The 14875-nt window shown below is 39.8% G+C and overlaps 2 protein-coding genes across 3 annotated transcripts in view; both read right to left on the minus strand.

The window, feature by feature from the left end:
• Window positions 1-6010, minus strand: part of LOC112141378 (arrestin domain-containing protein 1) — a 19445-nt gene extending 13435 nt beyond the window's left edge. The window contains exons 1-3 of the mRNA XM_024264504.2: window positions 5820-6010; window positions 1850-1960; window positions 1568-1618 (exon numbers count right to left, since the gene is read on the minus strand). Coding sequence (XP_024120272.1) covers window positions 1568-1618; window positions 1850-1960; window positions 5820-5937 — 280 coding nt within the window. The 5' untranslated portion in view covers window positions 5938-6010. The remainder of the gene's footprint in view (window positions 1-1567; window positions 1619-1849; window positions 1961-5819) is intronic.
• A 4161-nt stretch (window positions 6011-10171) lies between these two features.
• The window catches only part of LOC112141385 (protein mono-ADP-ribosyltransferase PARP14), a 43310-nt gene continuing 38606 nt past the window's right edge, over window positions 10172-14875 (minus strand). For both annotated transcript variants that reach the window (XM_024264513.2, XM_024264512.2), the window contains exons 20-23: window positions 13292-13557; window positions 12681-12817; window positions 10960-11134; window positions 10172-10648 (exon numbers count right to left, since the gene is read on the minus strand). In XM_024264513.2, the coding sequence (XP_024120281.1) occupies window positions 10368-10648; window positions 10960-11134; window positions 12681-12817; window positions 13292-13557 (859 nt within the window). In that variant the 3' untranslated portion in view covers window positions 10172-10367. The remainder of the gene's footprint in view (window positions 10649-10959; window positions 11135-12680; window positions 12818-13291; window positions 13558-14875) is intronic.

A 14875-nucleotide genomic window follows, 5' to 3' on the forward strand; every position in this document is an offset into this window, starting at 1 on the left:
CCTTATCACAGTGATAAAAAGCACATAAAAATCCTGAGGTGTGTTTGAAGGGGTGTGCCCGCCTCTTCGGGTGAGTGCTGGTTTCCGTGCACGTTTATACACATATGAGTCTTTCAGGTTAACTGGCTCAACATAAATCAAACTAAATAATTAAGTTCAAACTCTGAACACAAAGAGCCCAAGTTAAAAAGAAAACAATGGAAAACATTCAACCAGCCTTTAGATATGAAGCAGCAGCAGAGAGTCGGCCTTTGTTTAGGTTTCACTCTCCAATCCTGAAACAGCAACAGCTCAGGACAACAAAACCTCTGACTGCTGTCAGGCAACAAAGCAGCCCAGTTTCGAATGACACCTCAGGATGTGCAGCAGTGGCAGAACCGGTTCTGCTGGTGCTGTTTGTCTCATGTAACCCTGGAGAGGTTTCACTCTGGGAAATGACCTCAACCTAACAGACAGAAGAACGAATTCTTCAAAAACTAAAGCTCGTGACGGGTTGGCTTTAAGGGAACCGCCAGATGAGGCTGAACCCGGCCGGGTTAATGGTTCACGGAGATATCTGTCCTCACAGACGCGCTTCCTCCTGCTGCCACATAGGGACAGTTTCTGACGTCGGGAGGGAATTATCCATGACGACGTGAACGGTATGACAGCTGGTGACATCACCATGACGACTCTCTCCAAGAAACCACCACTCATCGAGATAATTGTTTCCTTTGTCATCCGTTTACTGTGATCAGTAAAAAAATTTCACAACCATAGACATTTTTAAATATATGAGAGAACATTTTTTTTATCTACTCTGGAGCAAATCCAATCATGTGTTTCCTTGTCTTCAAGTCGAACTTTGACCAGACCGTTGCCTCACACGTCATTACGGAGACTAGCGTGAGAGAATGACTCAAAGCTAGAGTCAAACTGAACACTGTCCTGCACAGAGGCGGGAAGTCAGACGGCTTATCCAATTCTTCACCAGGTTTCTGCAGTTAGATTGTTGTGATGGAAAACGGCCTGGAAAAGCATGCTAGCCTCAAACACACCAACCCTGTCTTCTAGATGTGGGTCTGGGAACGGATCGGATAAAGTCAGCGACGCTAAAGATAAAGATGGACCAGGACAGACAGAACAAGAGGTCAACCATCGAGGTGGTTAGTTGGATGTTGGACATTCTGCAGACATTCGCTCCAGGAACACTGCGGCACTCGATCCAAAAGACGAGTCAGTCTAGCGGGTTGTACTAGGAGGATGTGTCAGTAAATGTCTGCAGTTTAGGGACCGTCAACAAATTAAGTACAATTTCAATGTGAATGTTTGCATTTTTCTTTTCTTGTACTTTAAAAATTCAGATTAAAACTTAAAAGAAAAATAAACTGGAATAGTCTCAAACACCTGTGTGGATACATGCAGCAAAGAAAGACTTTCATCAAATGACCACGTTGACCTGTCTGAGCTCCACTCAAACAGATGGACGCCCGTCCTCAGTGCTGCTGAGGCTTCATGGGAAAAACGTGTCGGTCAAAGTGGAAAACATGGGAACCAACCAACGCTCCACTGAAACCTTCTCTCTTACCTGATATTAGAAACTTGAATGGAAAGACGTGCTCCCCCTCTTTCAGGGTTCCTGCGGGGTGCAGATAACATCCGTTAGTGGAAACGGAAACAATCGGCTCGCTGTTTCCCAGCAGGCTGAGCCGCCTCGGGCAGCGGCGGAAAACCAGAGGCGTCCTTCCTGAAATCTTCACACTCCACCTCCCCAACCTGCACTCTTTTTCCAGGTGGCTCGATGGCACAGATTACCGTTCGACTCTTCCAATCTCAGCTTGAACAAAGTGTGCGTGAGTCAACCTCATACCTTTGTCTGCAACAGAAACGGTGCTGTTGAAGTACTGCTCCTCCACCGTCCACGCCGTGTCATTTTCTTTGCTGGTGATGCCACAGAAACCATTGCAGTTCACTTTGATGGCTGGAGAGATGGAGATAAGAGAGGATTTGAAGACACAACATCACGCACAATGAGAGATTTTCTCTTCAGCAACGACTTCAGTCAGGGAAGAGAGACGGCAGAAACTGAATGATTCTATCTCTGCACCTCTCTGAACCTCTTAAAACACAAGATCTAGAGCAAATGTGTCAAAGCCGAGGCCCGGGGGCCGGATCCGTGTAATTCTATCTGGTCCTCCAGATCATTTTATTTATTGTTATTAATGACCCGATGTTATCTCGTGCTTATTTCTAACTTGTATGATTTTGACAAAATATATTTTTATGGAGAGTAAAATATTGAAAGTTATTTAATATTCCTGCCTTTTTATTATTCATATTTATGTTAAAAAGTAACAGTTTTAAAGTTTTAAAAATGGTCATTCTGCTAGCTTTTTGGACTATTTTGGCATTTACTAAGATTTTTTTATGCTATCTTAAGAGTTTAGCTAATATTTCAGCTACATGCTAGCTGTTTTGGCTAATTTAGGCTTTTTTCAATTTTTTAGGCTATTCTGAAGTTTAGCTATTTTTTCAGCTACATACTAGCCGTTTTATCTACACCAAGTTTATTTTGTTTTTTAGACTAATTTAGCATTTAGCTAATATTTTAGCTGGCTATCAGCTTCAGCATTTTCATCTATCAATTTCAGCATCTTGAGACTAAAGACTAGGACTGTCTTAAACCAGGTCGCAGTCCAACTGAAAGAACCATTGACTGTGTGTGAGAACTGGACTGAGTCACTGTGACATCATTCATAGAGCCATCTAACCAAATTAGGTCAATTCAGTTTTTTTTTTCTATACAGATGTTGCCATATCGAAACCAGAAATAATCACTATGCAGTGATTGGTCTGAGTCAACGTTTCTATGGCAACCACTTTCTTCAATTGCATACTTTTATGGAGGCATCTGATTGGTCACTTAGTATCTTGAATAACTTGCAATAAAGAAAAAATATAAAAATTGGATTATCAAGAATATGCCAATAAAAGTGAATGGTTATTCTGAGCAATAGAATGACTGAGTACTAGCTGTTCATTTCTCTCTAAAAGTCTATGGATTTGAGCTTTCTGGAACCAGTGAGTACTTCCTGTTCGGAACGCTAGAACTGGTCACCAAGACCAGTTCTCAGTCAGTCACTGAATGTGACTAGTTCTAGCAAAAACCTTTTAATTCTTTTTAAACAATGACTTTGACATGACAAAAATTTTCTTTAAAATCTTTGAGTCAAACTCAAGGATTTTAGGCCTAAATTTGATTAGAGATTTAAGCTCAACAGATTCTCTCCCATCAAAATCCAAACAAAAGTTTTTTTAAATCTTTTCTTTTTTTACTTTTACTTATTTTATATAGATAAGCTTTCAGGTTTGTCTATGAAAAGTTCAGCTGAAGTAGTCTTTCATTTGTCCCTTATAACAGGAAGTCCCTGAAAATTCAATTAATCACATGTCAAAGTCAAGGCCCGGGGGCCGAATCCGGCCCCCTGGGTAATTCTATCCGGCCCTCCAGATCATTTTATTGTTATTAACGGCTCGATGTTATCTTATGCTCTTTTGACAAAATATATATTTTATGGAGAGTAAAGTTATTTAAGGTTTAAGTTGATTTATTCTGAATTAATATTCCTGCCTTTTATTATTCATAATTATGATAAAAAGCATTAGATGCTTTAGATATTGCCTTTAGATATTTACATTAAAGCCAACTTCGATCAGATAAAGTAAAAATCAGTGATACTATCCAACCGAAGGACTCCTGCTTTCCACAGTAAACATTTGCCCACAAATGTGTCTTTGTTGGGCCACATCAGCTCCGTATCACGTCGGGTATTTAAGAAGATTCCCGCCCGACCTGTTCCTCCCGGGCAGGAATGTGAACCGACCGGACACGCCACAACCGCAATCAAACAGACACGCCTGAAAACAGAGCTGCTCTCAGTGGAAACATCCTGGTGCAACCACAAGGTCGCGGGTGAGACTTCACCATCCGTTAGCGCATATTATTTGGACAAGTTCTAGATCATTTTCAGATTTAAACTCTCAACAAGAAAAATGACTAAACAATCTAAATGTGAAAATCCTTGTGTAATGCACGGTGGTGAAAGTTGATGGTGTGGGGCCGCTTTAACCTTTAACACTGGAGTGTCAGTGTTTATGTTCTTTGATTTACTGTAAGTTTTTAACCGTTAACAGGATAGTTAATAGGGTCGTCGAGCCGCTTTTCTACTTTACAATCTACTGGAACTATCCTGTTAACGGTTGAGGAGTAATAGTACACAATGTACACACTTTGCAAACACAACAACCCAAAGGTGGCTTCAAAGAAATATCATAAACACAAGTTTGCAATGCACTACAATACAACACGATACATGGATCACGATATCGATGATATTGCAATACTGCGATAATTGGTAAAAATCATCTCTAACTCACAATATGTAGAAGAACATATTTTTAGAAAAAAATATCCCTATTTATTTTCTAGCTTGAACACAATCCTAATCATGTGTCTTATTTTGTGCCACAAATAAACACTTTTACGCAACATTTCTGAAATCAGTGATTCTATGTGTTTGATAAGCATTGACACCAAATGAATTGGAATTATCTGTAGAATTCAGTGTTAACAACAGTGAACATGAACAGCAGTGCCACTACTTAGTGGACAAATTGTTGTAAACAACAGAACAAAAATGTTATAATTCAAGTAGCTGCCAGACAAATTGTTGCGTTGCGAGATTTAAAGTGAGCCCTACATTTACCTCCAAGGGAATGTCTCACCAACGGAAGACACATATAACGTTTTAAATCAGGGGTGTCAAACTCAAACGCACAAGGGGCCAAAATCCAAAACACACCTTAGGTCACGGGCCGAACAGGCAGAACATTTATTAAGAAGAAGAAGAATTTACTCAAGGTCCAAACAACAAGACTATAAAAAATAAACAGAAACTCATACATAAAAATGTACAGTAGTTCATATAAAAATACTAAAACAAATGGACATAAGAATCAAAGTCAAAACACACATTAAAACACATTATTGAACACACTAAAAATAAAAAGATAAAAAATAAAAAAAATGTAAGTTTTTAACATTATTATGAAAAAGGCAGGAATATTGTTCCAGAATAAACCAACTTAAACCTTTAATAACTTTCAATATTTTACTCACTATGAAATATATTTTGTCAAAATCATACAAGTTAGAAATACAGTCAACATGACGGGTCATTAATAACAATAAAATTACGTAGGGGGCCAGATCCGGCCCCCGGACCTTGACTGACGTGCTTTAGAGCCTCCTCAAAAATTAAAGATCGATTCTTGCGAGAACCCATCAAGAATCAATCGCAGGAGTAAATATCACAATATATCTAATATATTTTAGCACACCCTTACAATAGATCTGTCCATCCATTTCCTGAACCCGTTCTATCCCTTTCTGGGTCACAGGGTTGCTGGAACCTGTCCTATCTACTGCTGGGTTAAGGCACAGTACATAATTATAGTATATAAAAAGCAAACTTCAAGTACACTCCCTCTCTTTTTGTGTAAGCAAAATATACTAATTTTTGATACATTTAGCTCAGAGAATTGAAATTTGAACAGAAATGTTTTTAATTTAAGTCAAAGAAAGATTTTTTTTTATTGTCGTGTGAATCACTCCTTCAAATTCAAGAACACATTTGCGGTTCGGAGGAGAATTCAGAACAAAGAAAACGAAGGGAGTGAAGGGAATGACGCAGGAGCGTCGCTGCGGGGAGACACCGCATTTCCTTGTCGCGGCCTCGCTGCTTCCCGCAGGTGAGTGAGCGCTCACGGTGGACTCTTACCTTTGCACTGGATCGCCTGGCTCAGTTTGGCCCGCACGGTTCCGGAGATGGACTCTCCCGGGCTGTACACCACTTTGTTCTTGTCGAACTCGATGTCGAACTCCACCAGCTTCCCCATGATGTCCTCCGCGTGCCCGCAGATCACCTGAATGTGAACAACAACCGCAGGCGGACTCACCTATATGAGGCCACGCCCCCTTTCCCTGACGTCACACAAAGCGCCATGAGTGATAAAAACAAAACAAAAAATAGTGACATGTATTAGTTATTGTTTTTTACAGTCTCTACTTTTTTTTCCAAATAACTTTATTTAGAGTTGAGTGACATTACACTGAACTGCATAAAATACATACAAAACAAAACAACATATAAAGGACTAAACATAATAACATAAATAGATGATAAAAACAACCTAACTTTTGTTAGGGGTTCTTATTAACTTTATATTTCTTTACAAAAAAGTAATTTAAAGACATTTGTCTTTTTCATATAATCAATTGACTGAAAATAAAGACAGAACTCTTTATGAAAAGTATTAAAAAGTGGTTTGCTCTTCAAACATTTATTTTTGAGATTAGAAAAACACTTTCTTTGCATTAACAGGACATTAAGAACTACATTTAGAAATCACCAACCGGAAGAAAGCATTTTTACCATCCAAATGGACTGGGGCTTCAGTTTTAGAAGAATACCAAAAACAAAAGTCTTTCCAAAATGTCTATAACTCCACAGTTAAAGAATAAATGTCTCAATGTTATTTTATCCAAAACTACAGCCGTTCTCTTCAAAACCAAATCATTGTCTCAAAAATTCCTTGGATGGGTAAATATCCTTAATAATTTTTAAATTATTGTCTTTTACTTTCTTTAAAATAGCAAATTTAAGGAAATTGGACCTTAATTTAATCACATCTTCTTTAGAAAAGTGCTCAGAATTTTTATTATTCTGATAAGATGTTTAGAAAAGTTATTTGACAAACTCCATATGAAGGTGTTTGATGATTCTGTCTTCTGTCCGTCCAATAGGAGAGAAGGAAGTCTTAACTGAACTTTGCTTTACAATGCACCAAGGTGACGGTTGGACGGTTCGCCATGCCCTCCGTTTGATGTCTGTTGATTCTGGCAAACACACTGTTCTAGTTTTACTAGATCTTTCATCAGCATTTGATACAGTTGACCATCAGATCTTATTGAAGAGGTTGAGGGACCTGATTGGTTTTTTTAGGGTCAGTTCTCCACTGATTTTCCTCTTACTTGCCTGAGCTTCAGTGTCATGGCTAACCATAATGTCTAAGTCAGCAGACTTGCTTTGTGATGTTCCTCAGGGCTCTGTTCTGGGTCCTGTTCCTGTTGTACGTGATCCCCCTCAGTAAGATCATCCAGGAGTTCAGTGATGTCTCCTACCACTTTTTTGCTGATGATATCCAGTCTATTAATCTTTTAAGCCCTCTGAGACACATAAGCTGGACTCTCTGATTAACTGCCTGGTTCAGATCAAACAATGGCTGCTTGCAGCTAAACTCAGATCAAGCAGAAACACTAGTCATTGCCCCTGATGACTTCATACCAGGAATTATGCAGCATTTGGGTTCTCTTGGCGAGGCAGTCAAACCCAGCCTTAGAAACTTGGGAGTTATTTTTGACAAAGACATGTCACTGGAGCAGCACTCCAAACAGCTGGTGAAGAACTGTTTCTTCCAGCTGAGGAACATTTCTAAACTCAGGAAAATGGTGTCATGTAAGGATCTAGAAGTTCTTATACATGCTTTTGTGTCTACGAGGCTAGACTACTGCAACAGTCTGTTTTCCAGTCTGAGTAAGAAGGAGCTGTCTCGTCTGCAGTTAATTCAAACTCTGCTGCGAGGATCTTGACCCACACTAAGAGAAGAGTTCACATCTCTCCCATCCTCAAAGCTCTTCCTTGGCTCCCGGTTACTTACCCCCTCCATTTTAGAATGTTTGTGCTGACTTTTAGAGTCCTCCATGTCCAAGCTCCTGTATATGTCTGTGATTTGATCACTTCCTACAGACCATAACGGATTATTTAGGATACTCGAGTATAGCAAAAGATCGTGTAGGGTAGAGCTGCCACACTTAGTCAACTAATAAATGACTATCAAAATAGTTGACAACTAATTTAACAGTCGATTAGTTGTTATATTATATAACATGGAGTCGGAGTGTCGAAAAATTGAAAGTTATAATGGCATTATGTTAGCTTTTTGAACTATTTTGACATTTATTACATTTTTTTTTCTATTTTGGAGTTTAGCTAATCTTGCAGCTACATGCTAGCTATTTTGGCTAATTTGGGATTTTTAAAGTTCTTTTGTTGAGGTCCCTCACATACTCTTTGGGACCAGTGGAGACAGATGTTGCTCCTAGACTCTGGAATGAGCTCCCTCTCTCTCTGGACTCTGTTCACTCTTCTAAAAGCCAACTTAAAACTTTTTATTTTTCTCAGCATTTTAACCAAATCTGTTTTTAATTGGGCTTGTAATGATTGTTTTATGCGGTACTTGGTCTTGTTTTTTTTATGTCTCTTAGCCTCTCAGGTTTTATCTTCTGTGTTTTTAACCTGCAAAGCTTTGTCTTTTATGTTCTTACCCTCTGAAGTTTTTGTTATGTTTTTAACTTGTAAAGCACCTTGTCACTTTTGTCTGTGAAAGGTGCTATATAAATAGAACTTTCTTACTTACTCCTCACATTGATCCAGCAGACCAGAACCAGCCTCATCTCTGTTCTAGCCCTGTTTATGGAGCAGAACTGAACCTTCTGAGGACTCAGACACAGCAAACCCAAGAACCCCTTCTGTCCTGCAGATGATTTAGAATTACTGTCAGGAAGAAACTGGCAATTAAAAATTAATCAGTTACATTCTATTGACAATAAATTAATATAATGTTGCACCGAGATAATGGGGTAATTTCCAAACAATAGAGCGGGTTACCAAGTTTTATTAATACAATAAACATGAAACGTTCCCAAGCTCTCCTCTCCTTGACATGTGTCTGATTGTCTGTCACCGTGCCGAATAACACCACTTCAAAAAGACGTGCAAGAAAAAATACATTAAAAAAAACACAACAATAAAATTCAGACATGCACAACAATAAAGCACAGCACACTTCAAGTCGGACAGGGACCAAAAAGACAGATCTCAGGAGTATGAACTAAGGGAAGTGACTTAAACAAACAAAACAACAAAAAAGAAAATTACTCCGCTCACACACCTGATTAATCAACCACACTGAGAGTCTCGTGTGGAGCGGACAAACACAAAACCAAAAACTTAATAACAGGACAGCAGGGCACAGTACTCCAACACTGGTGCGTCGCAAAACCACACGGCCAGTCTTCAAAACCCCTGGGTCAGTCCGGGTCTACCGCTGCCATGGTGTTGCAAACTCAAGACTCGCATCAGCTGACACAGCTTCATCAGCCGTCCCGTCCCACAACAGGAAGCTAGCTCTTAGCAACCACACATCAACTTCCTTTTATATCCTTCTTTATATTCCTATTATACTCTGTGCTGTGGGAACAGCGACACCCACTAGAGCCTCCCGTTACAATAATAACATATACTGTAATTCTGAAAATCTCAGATTCTGTATTCTTAAAAAGAACAGATGAGAAAGAAGTAATTGATATAGAAAAAATCAAAAAACAAACACTCAAAAGACATTAATAATTTGGACATGGCATTTGTGAAGAATTTAATTGCATGTTTATCTACATTTGTAACCAGTCTTTAAAAACAGGAGTAAAGTGAAATAAAAAGTAAAAGTTATACCTAAAGGTAAAGATAAAGGTTCACTAATTAATATTCTGATGACCATCAATATGGCTTTAGGACAAAACTAATCTCTTCTTTTGTTCTCATAAATTTGTGGAAGATATAACATCTGGAATAAATATATATATATGTGCTGAGAATTTTCTTCAATTAAAAAAAACCTTTTGATACTCTTGTTTATGATAAATACATTGCTCTTGTAAGGAGTGAGAGGACTGGCCCTAACTTGGCTTAGCAGTTACTTGCTTAACATAGAGCAGTATGTTGACAAAAGATTGTCAATAAAGTATGATGGAAGCAACATCAGAGACTCAGAGAGGCTGAAGAAACCGATGGAGAAGGCTGGTTCTGATATTTTTTAAAGAAGAATGCCTCATCAGATTAAACCTATGGACAACGTTGATCATCTTCTTCATAAACAGTAACTCTTCATCAGGGTCTGCTCAGTGGACTTGAAGAGGGTTCTTCAGGAGATCCGTCATGCTGACAGCTGTAACCACCTGTAAAGACTCTGAGTCAGAGAACATTGAAAACAGACAAAAAACCAGGACTCATTATTGAAATGAATGCTTTTAATTGAAACTATTGTATTATATTAGGGTGATAAAAGTGCACTTCCTCTGGTCAACAGCAGAGTCAACAAAAATCACAGAAGAAAATAAACATCGAACAGATTGACTCTTAAATGAATCAGGCAACATTAAACATGAACTTGAATCTTTTGGTTTGATTAAACATCATAACTGTGAGGACTCAGGTGAAGGTGATGAGGTATTCTGGGTAAGCCTGGATGTCGTTGAAGACCACAAACATGCTCGGAGGATTTTTGTTATCCGCGACGCTGTCGTACAGGTCAGCCGACTGCCCAGATTTAGAAGGAGGGACAATCAAGCTAGGATTGCCGTGGGTGAAGTCCCCGACCAGAACCCGGGCCTGGTACATCCGCTTGAGCCCTTGGTTGTCGGGTTGGGCGTAGTTCTGAGCCGAATAGGCGGGATCCACAGCAAAGTAAGAGCCCTTCCCGAACATTGCTCCTGTAGAAAAAATCCACACTCAATAACATATAACAATGTGAGCGTTTATGTTAAAAACCTGAAAAAAACAAACAGAAATAATGATTCAACCCTTGATTCAGTCATCAAAAGTTCTCCACTGTGAGATGAGGATCAGCTCTTTGAGCAGACTCCTTTATAAGCCCTCCATGATTCTCCAGACCAGAAATTAGGCTTTTTCCCAAGAAAATTCCATCAAACTTGATCTATAAAGCATTTTAGTCAACACAAAGTCCTAAAAATATCTCAGAATTTTAAAATTGTTATCTACACAATACTGAGCTGCTGGTTACCGTGCAGTCCGGCGTAGCTGCGGTTAAAGCCATTTTTGTTGATCAAATCGATGGATTTGTCGGTGGTGCCATGAAACAGGACTCTTTCGTTCTTCTTGTGCTTGTTCTTCTGCTCCATCTGCTTCTTGAGTAGCTCATAGCTCTTCCACAGAGCAAAATTTTGGACTCGCTCGATCTGTAAACACAGTTTAGACAGATCATGACCTGTGTTCCTGACTGGGCTTTTTCATGTCAAATCTCAGAATTTTGTTACAAATGTCCATTAAACACAGAAAGAATTTGCTGTTTTTATGAGGATGATGTACGCCCCCTAACACACAGTGAAGTAGTCAGGGTGTCTTAGTGCTCATGTCAGAAAGCACCTGGAGCGTATTAGATTTCCGACCATCTTTAAGAACAGCAGACTATACCCTATATAGAACTCTGGTCCTTGTGTTGCTTTAACACTCCATAGTCTTCACTACACGCTAATGCTAAAGCTGCTGTTTGTGCCAGTTTTTCCTGTTTTTGTGGAGTCAAAGAGAATCTGCCACAAATCCACATGATAACACGGATGAGTGCATGCACATGCACATACTGTTTTTATGCTCAACTGTTCTTCTAGAATTGGAGTGTGCAACATTCAGCACTAAGGGCCATTCAGACCTGTTCTAACAAACCAAAACCCAACAGGAGCTGCAAAGAGCTTCTTTGCAAAACACAAAACTGCTTGACCTTAAAGGGTAACCAAACCCTAAATCAACTTTTTTTGGCTTTTGACCAAAAGTCTGTTGGTCATTATCAATTTTTTTAATAAATTAAAATAAACTTGTTATATTCCTGAAAATATGGTCAAAAACTGTCTGTGTGCTGCCCCCTTCAGGTTGAAACCAGGTTGACAAGTTGAATTTTCTGATTGGTCTACTGGTGCGAGTCTCAGAACTTCTACGTCATCATGGTCTGCTGCTTGAGTGTAAAAATGCTCCAATGTGGACTTCTACTGCCAGTCCACTCAACAGAATCTTTGGTTCTGTATCGGTCGGTTGTTGTGTTAGTTTTAGGATGGTTCGTAGATATATTCCCTTCAGTTTTCAAAAATCTACTGATTTACACAACTTTCCAGTAAACTTGAAAGTTAGAAAATAAAAGGTTAAGTGCAACTGGCATTGAATCCTGGTGATGGATTTGCAATGAACGTTTAATACGTTGGCCTTTATTAGCTATGAAGCTTGCAGCATTTTACCACTCTCAGACAGGAGAGTGGTAAAATGCCAGCGACAGGAAACATTAAGGTTCTGGACCATCAGCGCCGGCCTCGGTAGAAGGGGAGGTGAAAAATCCTCAACCTACTCAGAAAGTTCTGTGGAGAAACTTTCATAATTTTGCCTGCTGCCACTCTCCATATTGAAGACCCAGCGTATGTTACATAAAGCTAGCCTAACTGTCAATAGATCCAAGCCACACCTCCCCCACTCAGTCTGCCTCCACTAGCCCCACCCCAGTTATGGCATTTTTCAAATCTGGGCTGAGAATGGAGTCAGCCTCCAACTGCCCTGTTTGGTTACCCTTTAAGTTTCCTTCTATCTTTTCCCCTAAATACCGCAGTTACCAAGCATGTAAAAAGTACATAAAATATGCATAAATAAATGGTTCAGGAGAAAACCTTGAGACCCTTTGGAATTTCTTCATTTTACATTTACATCATTATGACGAAGTTGTGATGAATATAAAGCATGACGTACACTGATGATGTTCAGATTGAGTCCATTCTGCTTCAGATTCTTCAGCACGTTCTTGTATTCCTGCTTCCTTGCAGCCACGGGGAACAGCGCCACAGTGGCAGTGTTCATGGGATCCCAGTGTGACGGCAGGGTGTCCTCTGAAATATCAGGAACACACTTAACATGAGCGATGTCTGCTTCTTTCATGGACTCAGTCTTATTGACTATGTACCATCTCAATGCTAAAGACTGTATGCTAAGGCTACTGGCTGTAGCTAATTGTGAGGTTTGCTTCACATTAAGTTTCATCCTAACTTTGTCAGCATTTCAATTGTAAAGCTGCTCTCACTTAGAAAGTTTTGGGGTTTGGGGAATCATAAAAAATGGGTCCAATTGAAGGTTAAGTTGCAGGGATGCAGGCTAAAGTTGCCAAGTCTGGGCTTTCCAGAGTTTCTACTGAATTTATGATTCAGTCTGATTGATGCAATTGAGACAGAAACATAATCTAGACATGAACTGTTCTTCATCATAAATATGGGCTATAAAATAAGGTATCAATGTGTAGAATACAGAATCTCAGCTGCACTCAAAAATGAGTTTAATAAGGACACTTGAGGACAACACGTACTCACCTTTCAGGTCTTTCCTGAGTAACTCTATGAAGGTCCTTCCATCTGATGCTTTTCTTTGTTCTGGATCAGCATCAAAGTCTCTGTTGTTGATTTGGATCTTCACTGGTTGTTTCTTCTCCAGAGCTTCCTCCAGTTTGAGGTTCATGTAAATGTCAAAGGGAACCATGCTCCCACTGGGTTTCTGGTACTGCCACTCCACCAGTCCACTCACCAGGATGGCTTTGTTCTTCAAGATCTCGTTCCTCTCAACTTTCCGAATGATGTCCCTGCAGATGTTTCCAGATGAGTAGGGATTCGAATGTGGTGGTGAACATAAGGGCCTACTCACACCAGGAAAATTGTACCAAACCGTGCAAAGCCCTGTTCTCTGAGTGGGACCTCTGCCTGTCCAGCACTCACATGGATTTCTGACTGCACACACTCTGTCTGTTGGTTTACTATCCATCAAAACGTGGAAAGAAAAGCTGGTGGGCATGTGGAGAGAATTATCATACAGATCATGGGGAATTGTCAATACACTGCTCAAAACATAAAGGGAAGACCGAAACAACTCAACGTTACTCCAAGTCTGTCTGTCACACTTCAGTGTAATCAAAGTTTCCAGTTGGGAAGCAACACTGACTGACAATCGTTTTCAACCATTTTTGTACAAGAGGAACAAACAACAGGTGGAAATAGAGGGTGATCAGCAAGACAACTGCAATAGAGGAGTGGCTCTGGCAGTGGGGACCACAGACAACTTCTCCGTCCTTTCGTTTTCTGGATGAAGTTTTAGTGACTTTGGAATACTTACAGTGTTGTCACTCCAGTGGTACTATGAGACAGCGTCTACAACCACCAGTAGAGGCTTACAGCCCAACACTGTGCAAGAGGATGGCATTTGATGGAGAACACCAAGATTGGCAAATTCACCACTGGCACCCTGAGCTCTTCACTGACGGAAACAGGTTCACACTGAGCTCATATGACAGACGTGACAGAGTCTGGAGACGCCGTGGAGAACGTTCTGCTGCTGCAACATCCTCACACGTGAACTCGTTGGAGCATTTGACAACAAGTTTAAAAGAAATTACATCCAAGTTGGATCAGCCTGTAGTGTCTTTTTCCTCTTGAAATGCAAGTATGATTTCACGTCCAGACCTTCACAGGCTAATACATTCAATCTACATAAAAAAATGAGTGTAGTCGAGTTATCAGCCCATGCAACTATGTACAGAATAAATCATTAAAAAAAACATCTCATGCGTCCAAGTGTAGGATTTGTTTTCACAGTGTTCCCTTCATTTATCTGAGCAGTGCAGTTAGTGAATGAAGAGTGTGGGTTCTACTCTGGCCCTGGAAAACAGTCAGAACTCTCTGGTCATGCAACACCAGCTACAGTCATTCGTGTTCTTTTTCAAAGCAAATATGTATGCCCTTAATTTGAAACATCAAGAGTTTCAAAAAACAAAATGTCATTAAATTGAAGGGAGTCTGAATTCTGCCACGATAGCAGGTGGTGATGATCCACAACACTGGTCTATTAAAAGGGTTGGAGGTCCTGGAGTGCACTCTGGTTTAAAACAAATCTTCAGACTGAAAGAA

The sequence above is a fragment of the Oryzias melastigma genome, unplaced genomic scaffold (genome assembly GCF_002922805.2).
Source record: "Oryzias melastigma strain HK-1 unplaced genomic scaffold, ASM292280v2 sc00240, whole genome shotgun sequence".
NCBI classification, from domain to species: domain Eukaryota; kingdom Metazoa; phylum Chordata; class Actinopteri; order Beloniformes; family Adrianichthyidae; genus Oryzias; species Oryzias melastigma.